The 18,370-nt window shown below is 39.7% G+C and overlaps 1 protein-coding gene across 1 annotated transcript in view; it reads right to left on the bottom strand.

The window, feature by feature from the left end:
• Positions 1-834: 834 nt before the first annotated feature.
• The window catches only part of LOC144661320 (uncharacterized), a 29,107-nt gene continuing 11,571 nt past the window's right edge, over positions 835-18,370 (bottom strand). The window contains exons 25-68 of the mRNA XM_078522045.1: positions 18,308-18,361; positions 18,164-18,217; positions 17,846-17,899; positions 17,303-17,356; positions 16,929-16,982; positions 16,626-16,670; positions 15,997-16,041; positions 15,768-15,821; positions 15,171-15,224; positions 14,583-14,636; positions 14,352-14,405; positions 14,018-14,071; positions 13,384-13,437; positions 13,226-13,279; positions 13,078-13,131; positions 12,939-12,992; positions 12,591-12,644; positions 12,412-12,465; positions 12,126-12,179; positions 11,451-11,504; positions 11,157-11,210; positions 10,710-10,763; positions 10,561-10,614; positions 10,370-10,423; positions 9,217-9,282; positions 8,883-8,930; positions 8,321-8,428; positions 7,704-7,757; positions 7,317-7,370; positions 7,129-7,182; positions 6,664-6,717; positions 6,241-6,294; positions 5,909-5,944; positions 5,616-5,633; positions 5,461-5,478; positions 5,107-5,142; positions 4,732-4,752; positions 4,490-4,597; positions 4,190-4,225; positions 3,931-4,054; positions 3,173-3,279; positions 2,043-2,126; positions 1,490-1,708; positions 835-1,145 (exon numbers count right to left, since the gene is read on the bottom strand). Of these exons, the coding sequence (XP_078378171.1) occupies positions 999-1,145; positions 1,490-1,708; positions 2,043-2,126; positions 3,173-3,279; positions 3,931-4,054; positions 4,190-4,225; positions 4,490-4,597; positions 4,732-4,752; positions 5,107-5,142; positions 5,461-5,478; positions 5,616-5,633; positions 5,909-5,944; positions 6,241-6,294; positions 6,664-6,717; positions 7,129-7,182; positions 7,317-7,370; positions 7,704-7,757; positions 8,321-8,428; positions 8,883-8,930; positions 9,217-9,282; positions 10,370-10,423; positions 10,561-10,614; positions 10,710-10,763; positions 11,157-11,210; positions 11,451-11,504; positions 12,126-12,179; positions 12,412-12,465; positions 12,591-12,644; positions 12,939-12,992; positions 13,078-13,131; positions 13,226-13,279; positions 13,384-13,437; positions 14,018-14,071; positions 14,352-14,405; positions 14,583-14,636; positions 15,171-15,224; positions 15,768-15,821; positions 15,997-16,041; positions 16,626-16,670; positions 16,929-16,982; positions 17,303-17,356; positions 17,846-17,899; positions 18,164-18,217; positions 18,308-18,361 (2,724 nt within the window). The 3' untranslated portion in view covers positions 835-998. The remainder of the gene's footprint in view (positions 1,146-1,489; positions 1,709-2,042; positions 2,127-3,172; positions 3,280-3,930; positions 4,055-4,189; positions 4,226-4,489; positions 4,598-4,731; positions 4,753-5,106; positions 5,143-5,460; positions 5,479-5,615; positions 5,634-5,908; positions 5,945-6,240; positions 6,295-6,663; positions 6,718-7,128; positions 7,183-7,316; positions 7,371-7,703; positions 7,758-8,320; positions 8,429-8,882; positions 8,931-9,216; positions 9,283-10,369; positions 10,424-10,560; positions 10,615-10,709; positions 10,764-11,156; positions 11,211-11,450; positions 11,505-12,125; positions 12,180-12,411; positions 12,466-12,590; positions 12,645-12,938; positions 12,993-13,077; positions 13,132-13,225; positions 13,280-13,383; positions 13,438-14,017; positions 14,072-14,351; positions 14,406-14,582; positions 14,637-15,170; positions 15,225-15,767; positions 15,822-15,996; positions 16,042-16,625; positions 16,671-16,928; positions 16,983-17,302; positions 17,357-17,845; positions 17,900-18,163; positions 18,218-18,307; positions 18,362-18,370) is intronic.

Raw genomic sequence — 18,370 nt, forward strand, 5'->3', positions numbered from 1 at the left:
CAATCGGATTTAGGGGAATAGTAGTCTTGTAGTTGGCCTGTTGAATTATGTAACAGGCTGTTAATTTGAGACTGGGGTCATTGTGTTGTGTTCTGCACAAGACGGTTGACTCTTACTGTGCCTCTCTGCATAGTGGAGAATTCGGGCAACCTGGAAATAGAAACTACTGGGGCAGGGTGGCAACCTAGGAATTGATCTGTTTCGGCAACCGTAGATCATATAAGAACCAATAAACTAACCATAGCATCTTTACCCTTGTTTGCGCAGTTGATTGCCTTTCCACTGCTCCAGGCTCAGGATAAAATCATAGAAGTTTCGGTGTACCGAAACTTCTAGCGTCAATAACAATTTTAATTATGTTATTTCATCTCGTACAAGACGCTACGCAGTTGTTGCCAATTTTTTCAGAATAGAATCAGACTATCCTACTGGGCCGAGAATCCTAGCGGTAATGAAGTTATTGCTAAATCAACATGGAGGTGGGTGTGCGAACCTTGTTTAACAGGCCAACCGAACGACATAAATATAAATGTAATTTGCATGCTAATCTAAATTTCCTGCCCGACATTATTTAAGATTTTCATATGACTCAGTTTTGCCTAACGAAGCACTACTATAGGTCTAACCATATGACGTCATATTCTATTTCACTGAAAGCAAATCAGTTGATAATTACCAACAATCCATCCTCATTATGGTGATTATGGTGGAGAATTTCTTTTATGGCTGAGGAACACCTCAGTTCTCGCGACCACTTAACGGAAGATAGGGTAATAAACGTACGAACTTCAAAATTTTGTTTTGTTTTACAACCGCAAGAAAACAGAGTCAACATTATTATACTTGTCCACAATACTTTAATAAACCATTATTTTCTATTATATCCTCTTTCTACTATAACCTGAGTAGGACTTGTATATTATGTTAACGGCAGAGCTTTATCTATTACTTTCGAATAGCACTAACGGAAAGAAGCGGTGTTTGTATAACGTTCTTTGCTAGGAAAAGCACAGACGTTCAATTTCTATTCCGAACTCTTCGCCGCTGTCTCCGATGTCATAAGCTGCTATGTCGAGTATGGGAAGACGGTAAGGTTTGGGTGTGTCCACCTCCAGGACCGTGTGGTGCCATTTACCATCTTTCACCTGCAGAAATACGAAATTAAATTTTAATTATAAACTCATTCATGCACAATAATACATCCACAAAAATGGATAGAACGACGGTCGTGTGCTTAGCGTGAAGTTTAAGCTCTTTCAGTTTCCCGGTCAGACTGTTCACAGCCCTTAATTTTCTCGTATTTTTCTTCGATCGTTGAACACGCAGAAAGAAAAAAATCGTGATAACGGGAGGTGCGAAGAGGCGGGGTAGATCGCCAGTCAGGACTCCTGACTGGCTAGTTGGTGATTTTTGCGGCGTTCGCTACGAAATTCCCGCATTTTATTTTACTTTGTAGCTGCATCGCAAATTAAAACAAACTTGCACTCACCGAACAGTCATCCAAAATGAGCTTGGGTTTAAATTTGTTTGAAGATTCAGCGTGCATTTCAACGCCATTATTAGCCTTGATCTTAATGGACTTGGAAAATTCGTTCTTTTCATCGCTCCAAGCCACCGAGTCTTTGCAGTTGTACTTGATCCTCTGCTTAGCGCGATCACTCAGCAAGCGGAGGAATTCTAACTGGCTTGTTTCAGCAACGTATTCAATCTATAAAACAGGGAATACATCTAAGTACGCCTAAAAGAATTCTTAGTAGATCAGCGTTAGTCAGTTAAATTGGACTAATCAAACTAGCATCGGTATTTAACATTGCTCTGCTAAATGTTGATTATCATTGCTTTGTTGTATCATTCATACAGCAAAGCATTTTAAAATACAAAATAAGAACCATATGACGAAAGTCCACCCGCTGTCGACAACTACAGCTGAGATTTTCCAAGAGAAGTTTTTTTCTTCCAAAACGTTTTTTGATGTTATATGCTCAACTTGGCGGGTCTGTTGCCTGTTATTGTCTTTTGCACCTGAAACAATGATCACTCACATTTTTTAGAATGTTCAAATCTTCTCCCAACCATTTGTATCCGTCTTGACCAGTGTACCACTTCTTCTTTTCTGTTCTGAAAGGCTAAAAATAAATAAACGTTTCACCCGTTTAGGTAGAGGTGGTAACGTTTGCATTTGGCCAAGTGGCCCATACTGCCATAGCTTATCCCGGTTTTATTAAACGACTAGGAGTATTTTTACTCGTCCCTGAATGGGATGCTATAGCTAGCCCATTGCAGAGTTACCCTCAGCATTTGATTCGCCGGTACCCATTTATACATCTGCCGGCCCGGTTGTTCAAAGCACGATTAAGCTAATCCAGGATTAGCGTGAAATTTGATTTCAATTTTATGTAATTTCGTTGAGGTTTTCTGTTAATATTTCCTGTCCCACAGTTTTGACATGGACCAATCTCAAACTTAACAAAATATTAGCTTTGGGAAACCCTTAAAAACAAGAGAAATTAAAATCTTGATCATCTTTTAATCCTGGGTTAGCGTTAATCGTCTTTCGAACAACCCGGCCCCTGGACGAATAGAGATACTGTGAGAGTAAAGCATCTTGCCCGGCGATCCGGACTGTTCGATAAGGAAGCCAGCCCCAGGGGGGGTACTCCGGCTTGTAAATGACGGGGATGATCGAAGGATTTTTTTGGGTTTGAAATTTTCGATTCTGGGATTTTTTTGGGTAAGAAGATTTGGCAAGTATTTTTTTGGGTGACTTGATTCAAATAGGGGATCTTTTAGGGTAAAAAAAACAAACTAAAGTGCCGTGGCACGGCCTTGGCGTATTTATGATATGATGAATAATCAAACACAAACGTTATTGCCCCTCCTGGCAATTTAGGGGTAATTTGACAAGGAATTTTTTAGAGGTTATTTTTGGTCCAGGGATTTTTTTGGGTAATGTCAAAAGACTTAGGGATTTTTTTGGGTCCTGAGTTTTGCCTTCATTCGATCATCCCCGTCATTTACAAGTCGGAGTACCCCCCCTGGGAAGCCAGCGCGCTAGCCCTCTGAGAGCTCCTTAGGTCCATTAGGCCACGGCGTCCCCAATAAAGTAATGAAAGTACTAAAAACATAACAATTAATTAAACAAACAAACAAACAAACCGTTGTGTCTCATTACCTCAGTTTTGTTTTGAGGATACAGACACGACGAATGAGTAAAATGATCGCAATGGACTCTAATGGCGTCATCCGGAATACCATCATTAGGATCAATCCAATAGAAACCTAAATAGATAAAAATTAGCGGTCAGATATTTCCATCACTTCGGGGGGCTACAAAAAGTCATTCATAAATGGCACCGAGCCCGGAAAAAGAGTCGATACCCATCAGGTGACTCAAATCATTGTTTGATTAATTAGGTAAATATTAAAAGGCCTAGCGCTCGATAAGACAGCTCGTTTATAGAACTGAAGCCCTGGCCAAACGGTAACGCAAGTAATCGCAAGTTGAACTTGCGTACAAGCTTGCGCTGGGTTGCCAAACGGACTCGCAAGTTTACTCGCAAGTGCACGCAAGTTGTCAAAAAAGCCATTTCAGGGCTACTGCGCACGCTGCAGTTCATCACTTGAAGTAAACAGCAAGACTGGCGTTGACTTGCGTTGGGTGGCCAAACGGTGAAAAACTTGCTGCTTGCGTTGACTTGCGTGTTAATTTGATCTCGACCAAAGTGAACGCAAGTTCACGCAAGTGCACGCAAGTTCTGGCCAAACTGAGACGCACTAGCCCGTACTACATTATTAAAAGGTGTAAATATGATTGGTCTTTCACATTATAGTATTTTATCATAGCTGTACTTTTGGCGCGTGACTTGTTTCTCTCTTTCTGACAATGCAAAGAATAATTTGTGGTATAGGTATATCCGGGGCATATCATACCACTTGGTAGGTCTGGATATGACATATACAGGTCTTTACAGGTCCTGGCTGGGAAATTCTTGGTGCCGTTTGGCTGTCTATACAGTGTAAGTCTGTCTCTCACTAGGGTAACAACAGTCGATAGCTAGAAAATAACAAAATGCTGCAGATAAATGAACCGAGCTTCACACTGTAAAACACTGTTCACAACACTGATACATTATAAAGAACGTCTTTCCTATACTGGTATTCTGTTACCAATCGTGGAGACTAAGCTCACCGGATCTATTTCTTGTTCTTCTTCTACTTCTTCGTCCTGTTTGGAATGAAAATATTAGATAGATGATAGGAGAAAGCAAATCAGAAAGTTGTTTGTTTTTGTCTAATCAATTTTGTTCTCAGTTTTCAGAGAACAAAAGAAAGAGCATAAGAATAGAAAGAAGAGCATAAAAAAAACCCAGTTCATCCACTGGTTGCACTACACATAAGTTGTGAAGCATACTTTTTTATTCTTTTTTAATTTTATTTTCTAAACGTACAGCGAGAACTAAAGCAAAGTGCAGTAATCATTTCGACTTACTGTTTGTTGACTCCTATAAAGGTTCACCGTCCCTGCTTTCTCAGCGGTGACTGGCGGGTCACGTGGTGTCTCAGCCAGCTGCCCAATCCCACCATAACCCGATGTCCTCTGAAAGAAACGGTGCAGTGTTTTGTTAGGTAAAATATGGAAATGTATCCAAAATATCTACTAGCTCTAGGTGTCTACTGTATTAAACGTGTAGATAAGAAAGTGACGCGTTTTGAAAGCAAGTGAACTCTTACCAACAAAGCTCCAAGCGTTGCCTGAAATTAAAACATATGAGAAGAAGTTTAAAACGTTTCAAGTAATTCTATGTAGAACGTTTTATTGGTACGCAACAATATTATTACTTGAATAAAACAAGCGTGCATTTAAAAATATTCTCCTCGCTTCGTGAATAGCCATGGAGCAGGCTCTCGTTTTGGAACAATGATGCGCGCGAGCGGAGAAGCCGAGAGGATGAGTTGGCGACTCGCCGGCTCGGTTTCGCCACTCCACTCCGCGTGTACTCCCATACGTGAGCCCGCTCGCAGGCTAGTTCGTAAACAGCTAGAATTGATCGTAAAGAGCCGTTATTGGAAAATTCGGGTATTTTAAGCAAGTTGTTGACCTCTTACCGGTGGGCCAGGAGGTCCGGCGACTCCTGCATCACCCTGTATGGAAAACGAAACGCATGTTTAAAATAATCCATGATTCTATCCTTTTGTCATTACACTACGAGTAGTCCTCATTTTACCCCCGCGCTCCTTTGCTCTATCACTCGACTGACCGTGAGAAATATAAGGGACTTATCATAGCCTATTTGTTGGAAAGCTACAACATTACGAACAAAACTACTGTACTTGTCAGGGACAGACAATTGCCGGCCGATCGCTTTGCGAAGGAAGTCTGGAATATATGTGTGATTGCGGTCTATTCAAAGACTACGCTATTTAACTAAAAATGGTTTTGTGAGATTTTTACAGACTTACCCGCAATCCTTCAAGGCCCTACAGGTGTGGTTAAAAAACGAAATTAGTTTGAATAAACAGAACGTGAAGATTTAAGATTATCAAAAACATATCAAAACTGTCAAAAGACGGCATTCCTTCAACAGAAGGCTAAAACAAGCTTAGGGTAAAATTACCTGTCTTCCACGATCACCCTTGAAAAAGAAAAAAGAAATAAAGTTAACAGTGATACCACCATGTAACGTCTCACTATACAGTGGGTTGTCAGAAAATGTTTTGAAACTTATAATAAATTAATCAATATTAGTAGACCTTCCCACTCAACTCCCCAGTGAAAGAAGGGGCAAAAAAAAAAAAAAAAACCAAAAAAATAAAAAAGAACAAATTACTTAAGTCAGATAGAAGTTGATGAATTTATTTTAAAAAGTCAGTTTTGCAGTTGATTTTGTTTGAATATTACAGTATTTACCTTTGATCCTAAAACACCATCTGGTCCAGTTCCACCCTAAAGATCGAAAAATAAAAGCAATTATAATTAATTTACTAAAATGGACACTGTTTCGGATAGGGGGTTGTCTTCGTACAGTGAAAATTTGTCGAAAAAATCTCGAGACAACTAAATATCAGTTGTAAGTTGTCCCTGCTCGCCACACCTTTATGTTGCAATCATTCATACAGAGAGTGAAATGCTGACTAATCGTTTGAATTAAAGGGTTAATCGAATCTATTTTTGACACGATAGTGCTGTCAAGCAGAGAGAAGAAACCGCAAAGAGCAAAAGACCAACTTTCTTGTTCAAACCTCTTGACCCTGGTCCCCAGCCTGCCCGGCCAGTCCTCTTGCTCCGTCTGATCCCTGGAAACGAGCAAAAAGTAACCAATAGTCAACCTCGTACTTAGTTGCTCCCAGATAGTCAATTTGAAGGATTTGTGGATACTATCTATCTGTTTATGTTACACTGAAATTTTCTCAATGGTAATTTCCCGGCTGTTATGGATGTATAAATTTTTCTTTAGTTGTCGTTGTGATATGGTCATCTATTTACGCAGCTCTTGCTTCCTTGTTTACTCTGAGCGTTCATATTTCAAAGTACTTCACGTGTCAGTTTTGATGCAACTAAACATCTTGGTACCTCTTCTCTTAAATCTTTCTCCTTTTTGACTTAAATTGGGAGTATCCACTTCCCTCAAGGCACATACTGTAGTAGACCCTACTGTTACTTACCTGTGCTCCTTCATCGCCTCTTGCCCCCGCGGGACCAAAGTCGCCTTGTTGACCCTGTTGATTCCAAAACAAAAATTAATGTCTCACAGTTAATTCAATTTATGGGCTTATCATAGATTTCGTACAATGGAAGTAGGAACTAATTTGATGTTTACTCTGCTTTCGCGTTTTCTCGTCCAGCGAACATAGCTACCGTAACTCGACACAAGAAGATAAGAGCGTGAAAAGTTATCTTTTCGTGTTGAAATTAGAAGGTTGGCTGACAATCAGAATCGCGTTTTACTGACCAGCAAATTTTACTTAGATTATGAATTGGTTTGCCTCCGTTATATGACCACAATCGTTAAGTCGAAGCATACCTTTTAAGAATACGGCTAATGATTTTAATGATTCTTCTTCTTGTTCGCTTATGTGCATTTGAACCAAACACGTGAATTTCCTTTAACAAAAAAAATGCAGGATCACCTTTAGTCCTGGATGTCCTTGGGGTCCAGGTTCTCCCTGTACACCTTTCTCGCCCTTACAACAGACAAGCAAAAACAATAAGTTAATTAGAAATAAATTATGATACTCTTATTTATTACTATCAAGGCAAGAAAATGCTGACGATAACGTACAGAAACCTGTTTAATTTTACTTAGTGTAATGATTACTTTTTGTCCTTGCTGTCCACCAGATCCAACATCTCCAGCACCCCCTGTCTCACCCTGCAGACAAACAAAGTCACAAATAGAGCTTGGATTTTTATTACCTTTGGTGTTTTGTTAAGAAATTTGTTTGATGATGTGAAGGAAAACAGATGATCTCTCAAAAACCTCATAAACGATGTTTTCTGTGTTTTTGCTTGATTTGCACCAGCGGGAAAATTTTCCCAAATATCATGATCACTAGTGTGTATAACGCTAACGTCCCCGGACAGGGCCAAATCCAATTTGCACTAGAGGGTTTCTATGGAGATTGTAACAGTCAGGGTTTCGGACGCTCTTAGTTTCCTGTTATCTTTCTTTTGGTTAGGATAGTTTGGTTATATGTTTACGTACAATTTCTCCAGGATTCCCGGTTATTCCTCGCGGACCATCGAGGCCAGTACTTCCCTAAGAAAAAAAAAACAATAACAATAACTTCCTAAACGTTTTCCACCTATCTTTCTAGTGTAGTTGATAGCAACAACAACAACAATAACATCGACGACATAGACAGTTCAACAACAGTTCAAAAACAAAGTAGCAATTATCACCAAATCAGGTATTCACAACTGATCGAAACTAAGAATGCAATACCAATAGAACGACAAAAATAGACTGTCCACAGCCTCTCGATTTTTCAACCCAAGAAAGCAAATGAAGCGAGGGGGCGGGAAGCGGGAAGCCCCCACCCCCACCCCCTTGCTTCTTCCGTTTTTTTGCACTGGCGTCCAGTTCTCTCGCCGTTCTCACCGCGCTCTCATCGATCGAAAATCACGATAACATAGAGGGCTGTGGACAGTCTAGACAAAAAACGCATCCGATAGCTTCTTTCCATTCTAATGGATCAGAAAGCAGGAAATGTATGGGTATTAGTAGATTCTTATCAGCTTATCTTAATAAATAATACAGTAACACGGCATATCTTATACTCGTTTATGTCGTGAGAAAGTATACGTAACAAGGAAACTTACGTCATCACCACTAAGTCCATCGTCACCTGGCATGCCTTTCAGCCCTGCAAGGCCGTGAATTCCTTGAGATCCTTGAGGGCCTTGTTCTCCCATGCTTCCAAATTCCCCCTGAGAAATGAAAAGAAAGAACAAGATCAACTAGTTAAAGAGTTTCTTGCTGGACACCAGGGTCGTAACCAGGTATATTTTTTCATCACTGATCCCAAATTTTAGCTCTAAATTTTGATTCCTGATCCCTAAAATGTGGCAACATTTGATCCTTGATTCCATTCTGATCCGATCTGATTGGCCGATCCGGATCCCATGACTTGTGACCCGGGATCCCGGGTCCATGATCCCGATCCCGAGGCTGTGATCCCGATCCCAAGGCTGTGATCCCTGATCCCAAGGCTGTGATCCCTGATCCCATATACCTGGTTACGACCCTGGGACACGGTTGTTTACCGAGTGGAAAACCAGCGTGGACAACGTTGTTCAGGGGTGGATGGGTAGATAACGCCACCAATATCCAGCAGTAGACAATTGTTAACAAACCAAACTACACTATCTGCTGTTATTTCACCTTAGGACCCTGGATTCCTTGATCTCCAGTTTCACCGGCTTCACCTGCCTCTCCCTAATGAGAAATATAACTAGGCTTAATAAGAAAAGAAAGACTGTCCGTCCGTCCATCACTTAATAACTTAGTTATTGGCTCAAAACTTTCAATTTTCCTCGGAAAAAAGCTGCTTAGACTTCTCCCCTTCCCAGGCTAAATCGGCACTTGATTGGCCGAACAATGGAAAAATAAAAATATCGACAAAGACTATTCAGTTGCAAAGTATAACGCGTCCAACAGGAATGCCGTACAGTAAGCTCGTACACTGAAATGTTTCAAAACGTGTAGTATTTTGAACTCTACCGACAGCTCCAGCGCGGCCAGGATTACCGCTTGCTACCTTGCTTAGAACTCCTTCGGTGCCCTGTAATCAACAGTTTGTTTTTTACATTCTCTAAATGGACATTCCCTTAGCGGATGCACATGCATTTTTAGTTTATATTGCTGGTTTTCACTGTCACGCAAGTAACGATAGCTGTCACGCGCTGCAACAAATAAATCCAAAGCTTTTGAGTTAAACAAATCAAGAATATTACAAGTTGTAGAAGATAACAAGATAGTCTACGTGTCCAAGTCTCAGGTCTGTACGGTATTCCGTACTCGAGTTATCCGTCATAATGTTTAACACAAATTTAGAGAGCACAGTATGGAAACGCCATGTTGGAGCCCCTGTGGAGGGGCACCAAGATGGCCGTACGCGGAAATCAATGAAAACATCTGGCATTCACTTGCTGCTTATAAAACGCGGTCAGTTCACCTTCGTAAACACGTAAACATTCATATAAACACTTCTTGTAAAGCCTCAATTGTTCAGATCGTAAAAATTGACAGGATGAGGCATTTTTTTTAAGCATACGTGACAGCCTTCAGGCGGCCATTCTGATGTCGTGTGGCGCAAAACTCCGAAATTCAAAATGTTATTTCTTAAAGACGGTGCATGTTATCGAGCTGAAAACCTTCAATAAGATATATATTAAGGACGTCTAATAGCTAGTGAAGTATAAAAAGTCAGGGGGCTCGCGATTCTGGATTTAGAATTTTGATGACGTCACGTGAAAACCAAGAATTCGTGTTTACAATTTGACGCTACATCAGGACCACATCCCTTTTAAAATTGCCAAATTTCGGTAATCTTGTCAAGTTGTGAAAAAATTAAAGAAATGGTAATCTTGTAAAGTAGGTCGAGTTCGTCAGACCTAATTTTTATGGCGGACATCTTAAAAACCAGTTGTACATTTTTTCCAAAAGATCTTGATAAAATCAGGTTCGTGGTGATTTTAAGGAAAAAAGACATGTTTTGACAGAAACGTCTGTCATGGTCAGTTACAATGTTAAATTTGAATCTGAATTTGTTAGCCTTATATACTGAGTCAAAACAGTAGGTATTTAATATTCTGGAATATTGAAATTAGCTAAACAACCATGTGTAAATCGCTACCATGGCCACTTACCGTTTGTCCGTCTTGTCCGTCCTTACCATCATTACCAGCCTCTCCGATCTCTCCCTAGGATTAAGATTGAAATATAAGTCGCATAAATGTCTTTTCATAAAATTTAAGCTATTGTATAAAAAACCGATAGTGGCCAATGTTTTTGCTTACTACGAACGAACTATAAGACAATACAGGAGGTTTATATTTACCTTTGCTCCGTCATTACCAACTGCTCCCCGCGATCCCGTACGCCCGACGTTTCCCTGTGGAAAAAAAATGCAATCAAGTTATACGCTCATCGACAAGCATTACTTCACAAGGGCCATAACTGTCTTTGCCTGAATAACTCTTTTCTTACCCGCATTCCTGGAGCTCCCGCGGGTCCGGCAGAACCTGCCACTCCCTCCCCACCCTGAAACAAAAAAGTAAGGTTAAATACCTTTATATCAATGATGCTGTTAATTAAAAAAGTTACATTTATGACCATTTATGCTTGTCTTTTTCTTCTTTCTTCGCTACCGACTAAAAATCCCAGGCGTACTTTCCAGTGGTCTTAATCATAATCGTAAGACATAGCATGATATAAAAGGCTGCTATAAAACTTCGCGCTTGGAAGAATTTTATGGATACATCGAACCCTAATTTAAGTGTAGTCTTTTATAATAATTAGAATGATTTTTTATTTTAACTGTACATTTTTATCATTTCATTGTAATATGAACCTGAAAAACCATTTTCATTGGAGAGGCAAACAAAATCTTATCTTATCTTATGATAAACAAATTCAACAAAAAATCCGTGCTACCGTTACTCCAGCTGTTCCCACTTCACCGGGCTCTCCGGGCCGGCCATTAAGTCCCTGTGGAAGAAAGACATTCATTTTTCTAAATATATTTTCGATCAGCGATTAATTTACCCACCCTTTTGAGTACAGCTCTGACGACTGCTCGCCTAAGAAAGAAGTCCGTGCAGAGGTAGATGAAAGAAATGACTGTAGAACTGCGCGAACCTCACACCAGAGATGTGAAGTAGAGCCTGAATTGCTCAAAGTACTCGAAGAAGACCAGTGATAGAGAGTTAAAACAATGTGTTTTCTTACCGCAGATCCTCCGGGTCCTCTTCCTCCAGGTATTCCTATTTCTCCAGTCGCACCCTGTTTACCAATGGAAATGAAAAAAAGGAAAAAAAAAGTATTTCTTTGGATGTGCTACGAAAGAGTCGTTACTGAACTCTATGAGGTGAAAGTTGATGAGGCCAGAGGCCGTATAACCTAATCGTCTTAGTAATAATTCTAACTTTTTTCCTTCAAATAATGTGATTTCCAATCATTTCTCTAGATATGAGGTAGTAAACCTCACGCGTTAGCGAAATCACAAGCGAACTAAACTGTATTGATCATATGAAACTTGCAGCAGTTCATTCAACAATTTTGACGTTAAAAAGTCGCGTAACGGAGAGTGTCCTTCTTCTAGTCTTCCGGAGGTAGAATAATTCAGTGATATTTCTAAACCTTCCCTCGAAACTTCGAAGAAACGAGAAAATGTCGCTATTTTGTAGACAACCTTCAGCCACTGCACGCTAATGGCTGATAATGTGCGATAGCTCAGCCAATTAGATTGCAGCTTTTGCACTAGTATAGTAATAGAATTCTACTGAACAAGGATAATTATGACTGTCGAAGATTAATACAGATAACGAACAACAAACTTGAAAAAAGGCTTTGTCTTTCACGTTGCACTGTCCGTGGCATGGTGCCTTAATAACTACAGATTACCTTTCTTCCTGGTCGGCCCGACACACCACCGCTACCTTCATTTCCAGCAGGTCCCTTTAAAGAAATACATAAAGAATACATTAGTACCGCAATGTTTCTGCTACAGATTCTGACTAAACATATTTCAACCAGCAGACAAAAATTCAAATTATACATTATGCGTAGTTTTTAAACAACATCTGCCGATTTCACAGGAGCACATCTAAACGTTAAATGAGACTTAAACAATGTACTTTGTTACAATCAGTGTCTTGTTATTTTTCACAAATTTTTGCCGTTATCTTACCGGTGGCCCTGTAGTTCCCATTCCTCCCACCGGTCCACGCTGACCAGTAGTGCCCTGAAACAAAAACAAGAAAGAGAAACTTTAAAAACAATGCAACTTCGTAGATAACATTTCAGGCAGTAACAATACACTATGAGCAATACAACACACATCATGAATTAACAAACAAAATAAATAACCTCTTCTCCGCGATCTCCTTGAAATCCCTTTGCGCCTCTCTCGCCAACAGATCCCTTTGACAATAAAAAAGGGCTTGTTAGTTTTTGGCTATTGCATGGCTGACACCACGGGGAGACTGGGCACTAATTTGGGACGGCAGGATATCGTTACGTAGAGCAAATGGCACCTTCTGCGTTGTGAAGTTTTCTTTGAAAGAAAAGTTGTAGCTGGAACTCAAGCCTAAGGTATTTTAATTTAACCTGGTTACTAGCTTTACGATTTTTTTTACATAAAAACTAAGGTTTCTTTAACTTGTTCAGGGAAGCACAGAGCAAACATATGTCGCCATTTAAAGTTACTCCAAGTACCTCAGCTCCAGTCCCTCCCGGTCCGCCTCCTGGTCCACTTTCGCCTGGAGCGCCCTGGGAATGAACACATAAACAAACATAAATAATCATAAACCAACCATCAAGCCATTGTTGCTGTGTAAGATTAGTCAATACTCGCCTTTTCCCCAGGGACGCCGACAGCACCTGGATTTCCTGTGGGACCAGGACCACCCTAGAAGATAAAAACAAAACTGAATGAACCAGAATGCGCAAGGCAACCTTTCAAGTAAAACAATAAAAAAAGACACTAAGTGTACAATACTTACAGTAGCACCAACGAAACCGGATTGGCCCATAAGTCCAGGATCACCACGGGAACCCTGAAAGGTAAAATATTGAAATTTAAACTAGCTCTTACAAAACGGATAACCAAATATCAGAATAGCTTACGACTGCAAGTGAGCGATGAGAACATGTTACGTACTGGGTCTCCATTAGTTCCTGGTAGTCCGCCTACTCCTCTGTCACCAACATCTCCCTATGATAAAACAGAACGGAAAGCATGTTCATCCATGTAACCAGGTAACATCCACGTAGCTATACCTACACTATAAGCTCAACGTGGAGCCACTTTTTTTTATATGAGCCTGGGCGTAACGATACAAGTTACTCTACCTCATTTCGGATATGTTTTTACAACTCACACAGAAACAACAGCTTGATCCAGTGGTGCACTTATGAGCGTCCCATGAACATACTTTATAACCGCTGATCGGAGTCTAAAACTCTGATTTGTAAAGTAGCGTAGGTACTCGGTACACACAAGTTCGTTCTTCGCAGGAGATGATTTACGGTGATGTTACAAGACGGCATTTGCTTAAAAATTTAACAAACAAATTCACTTTTTAGACGAAATGTGATAACTCTGACAACAAACGTTTTGCAAAATTTATAAAGTATTTGTCGTGTTTAACAATTCAGTTTTACACGTTATTTTTCATTATCCGCTATGAAGTAATTCTCGAGTTTGTAGGTAGCCTTTTAAAGTTCTGAAAATCATAGAAAGAAAAGCAAACGAAACAAAAAACAACAACAACAACAAAAAAAACAACAAATACCTTCACGCCCAAGTCTCCTGCCATTCCTGGTTCTCCTGTATTACCGTTGGTTCCCTGCAGACAAAAATAATCGGATTTTTAAATTTTGGGCTATCCCTTTTATTACGATATTAGAGGTGTCATAAATTAAACTTCCTTGGAAAAGCATCATTTCAAAAAGTTTAGTATACCGTATAGTGCGGAAAAACATGCCTGAACAACAAGTAGGTGCCAACCCCTGTTTTAACCAGTCTAAACGTTTAGGGAGTTTCCGTGGCATAGTGCGTTTAATTTGCTTATAGTAACCATAAAAGACATAGAACGTTTCAGCATGTTAAAGTGTAAGTTTTCCTACCGAGTTTCCATCGCTGCCCATGCGTCCACGACGACCTGTTGATCCCGCTTCTCCCTTAAATAAAATATAAAAAATTAAAAACGTGTTATTAAAGGTAGCTCTTTTGAACTTGAAACGTAACATGAAAAAGATTCACGTCATATCTTTACGCCGAAAGACAGTTTTCTAATATATGCATAAACTAAACTAAAACGAAAACAATTCATTAATTTGTCGAGTGTCGTTTCTTACCATTTCTCCTTTAGTTCCTGGTGGTCCCGCTGTTCCCGTAGGTCCCACAGGTCCCTGGGAATTACAGTAGGGCATTACTCTTAATCATGATCAAACATCAAACTCACTCACACTGATTCAGATGCATACACTACATTCGGACGACAAGACGAGCGAAAGAATAGACTTGTGTTTAGTTTGGAAAAAAGAAACGTTTTACATGTAAGTCTCTTCAAAATAGAACAGTTTTGGTTTGACGTTCTGTTCTGTTTCTGAGTAGGGACGGAAATGAACATAAATTTTGTAACACCAGGTAAGGGGGTTAGCGGGGATAGCGCAGCGGTCAGAGAGTGCTCGCCTCCCACCAATGTGAACCGGGTTCGATTCCCAGACCCGGCGTCATATGTGGGTTGAGTTTGTTTTTGGTTCTCGTCCTTGCTCCGAGGGTTTTTCTCTGGGTTCTCTGGTTTTCTCCCCTCCACAAGAACCAACACTTCCAAATTCCAATTCGACCACGATAGAGGACCCGCATGAAAACCAGCTACAGCTGGTGTGGCTTCCTCTCTTTATATTGTAATTTATGTATTTAAAGTTTCCACGTGTTACTACCATTTGTCCCTGATTCCCTTGGTCTCCAGCTTGACCAGTTGGTCCTTGCCGTCCCTAGAAAATAATGCAGAATATCTTAATAATGAAAGAATGTTAATAAACGCAGAGGTACAGTGTATGAACAAGGTTTAGTGAGTGAGTTTATCAACAAACTATCAATGAATTATAGAAAATACACCTATATACGATTTTGTTATTATAGGGGATTATTACGTCTTCTGAACTATACCTCTTAGGGAATAAGAATAGACCTTTTAAGATAAACACCATGTTCAACTGTATTCCGTAAATATCTTACAACGCATTTGACAGCCATCTCTACTGACAGTGACCAACTTATGTGATTTACATCCTCAAAAAAATAGGTCTCGTCTTGATCTTTTCCGTTTAAAAAGGAATTTGAATATAATTCCATTGCCCGTATTTGTCTCGTGTTCCGGTAAGGTTTGTTTTGGCGAAAAAAAAGTTATGAAACAAATTTTCTACATTCGTTTGTAGCCGACTTTGTAATTGGGATGTACAGGTTTTTCGACCTTATCAGCTAATTATAAACAGGTATGAACTTTCAAGTCTTCCAATTGTCATGTCAGTACTTACGGACGGACCAGATTTGCCCTCGTCTCCTAGTTCACCAGGACGCCCATCTGCTCCCTACGAGACGAAATCAATATTAAAGTTGATCACAGAAGTCAGCACTGAAACTGGTCAGAATCGTGTCTCCAAAATTTGAATGAGGGCATGGTTGTCCTCAAGGAGTTTCTTTCAAAATGAAACTTCCTTCACTCCGAGCTTCTCTGAGGTAGAGACATCAAATCATATGACTTACCTGATCTCCAGAAATTCCTTGTAGTCCAGGTGTTCCAGGAATTCCCTAAAAAAACAAAACAACTAAGAAACAGGATTCAATGGTATCTTGTAGAAGATATATTTTTCCAACATTATAGAATCTTTCAACCGGTCACTAGTTTTTAAATTTAGTAATTCGGATTATTAAATTAACTTGATATATTTCCTGCTAATCTCAATAGTTCCATTCTTTAAGATGAACATAAGACAAAGGGCATGGTAATGTGTTATAAGGGCGTTTCCATTCGCCAAAAATTGGAAATTTTGAAAGGAGAATTTATTTTTCTAAGACATGAGCAGCATTTCATTTTTGCTGCATCAAAGAAGTAAAAGAGTCAAAATTGAAATTAATTGCCTTCGAAGGCGTCCTTTTTTTGTCTGTAATAAGGAGGTATTAGTCACAGAAGACTAGAATAGACGTCATAGAAATCAATAACGCGCTTTCCACTCTCTCCTGATACAGCTGGATCAAAAGAAGCGTTTTATAAAAAAAGTTCTAAAGTAACAGGCTCCATGCACGACGGCTACTTATTATAAGAAAAAGCAATTAATAAATCACGAATGAGATAATTGTGTACTTCCACTACTGATATGGACGAAACTTCTTACCCTTTTGCCAGGTCGTCCATTTCCACCCGCATTTCCTTTTGCACCCTTGAAACGCAAGCCATGAATTTCAAATTCAAAAAAGATTGTCAAGTAAAATGCAAGCCACAATTTCAGCATAAAATTATTTCGTAAACAATGAAAGCAAAAGCACAACAAGAAAAACATCTTAGAATTAGCCCCTACTGGCACAGGGCCTTTTGGAACATTAAACGTTTCCTACATTTCCTTTGCTCTATAAATCAAACAACGTAATTAGTCATTTTCCAACAAATAAAATTCTTACATCGTACAGTTCTTACTCACCATTGATCCCGCATGACCAACTGACCCACGATCCCCTGTAGTGCCGTCCGGCCCCTAAAAATAATATTTCAACTCATTAGTGTGAGAGCTCCCGGTGCAATTCAAAGGAGATTTAAAGTTCCGTAATTTACTTTTTGCTCATGGTCAGACCGTTCTTTGCTGAGAACGACCTGCAAACCGGAAACATTTCAAGTGCACCCATGGCTGCTTAAATTTTCAATTGCTTGCGGACCTTTCCATTTGATAATCTCTCCCTGCATAAATTTGAAATATAGTTGATCAACGTAGTAGAGACAGCTACGTAGAAAATTGTGGATCCTTGATACTTTGGCGATTTACTAAGAGTAGTAACAATATGTAGCAGCTCAACTTACCGGATCTCCCGATTCTCCATCCGATCCACTTGCACCACGCACACCCTGGGCTCCCTGTGGATATACAGTCAGAGATTACACGAAGTATAAGAAAGGTCTTATCAGATTATATTTTTTAGTTAACCCGTCAAACTAACCACAAATATAAGGCAGCGCAAGTAAATGAAAACAGTAAAAAGGCGTTCTCTGGTAAACATTTGTTTAGAAATTATTAGCTTTCGGCAGCCAGTCTGCTGTCTTCAACGGACAAAAAATTCGTCGAGGACAGCTGCAGACTGGCTGCCGAAAGCTAATAACTTTTAAATAAATGAAAACAGCTAATTCACGCCTATGATTCGTTGATCTGTTTGCACCTCGACTGCCGCGAATCCAAACATTAGGTATTTATTTATATAAATTATATACTGACTTCTGTGATTTACTATAGAAACAAGCACGCACAAATTCGCAATCTTTAAACTGCTATGGTCTTCTGACAAATTGGGTTAACTTTATCGATACCAAACTAAGTAGAGAATCAAAAATGGAAGATTTGCAACAAACCTCGCTGCCCTCTTGTCCTCGACTTCCTTGGTCTCCTGGTTTTCCCTGTTCTCCCTATAATGAACAAATGACAAGTGAACAAAAACCTCTCTATCAGGGTACCTAGCATATAGTAGTAATTAATCAAATATTATATTGAACGGACTCTCTAATCTGCTATAGTTTGTGCACTTGGTTCTCTTACCCAACAAAATGTCATATTTAAATCTCTGATTTGAAAACGTAACGAAGAAGGAGAGCACCAAATACAGACTCAAACTGGAGAAAGGTATCAGATAACTTATTAACACCGTAATATAAGTTACGATAAAAGACTACCTTTCCGCCAGGACTTCCAGTTTCTCCTCGATCCCCGACTGGTCCAGCTCCCCCCTGCAGCAAGCAAAAAAATGAAAATTAGACAAAACAGAAAATTGTCCACTAAGAAATTCAGATGGTGTGGTAAAAATAAATTATGAATACCTGTTCTCCTTTTGCTCCTTGCACGCCGTGACGTCCAGCAGCTCCTCGCGTGCCCTTTAACCA

This window comes from Oculina patagonica, chromosome 7 (assembly GCF_052425735.1).
Source record: "Oculina patagonica isolate OP01 chromosome 7, crgOcupat, whole genome shotgun sequence".
NCBI classification, from domain to species: domain Eukaryota; kingdom Metazoa; phylum Cnidaria; class Anthozoa; order Scleractinia; family Oculinidae; genus Oculina; species Oculina patagonica.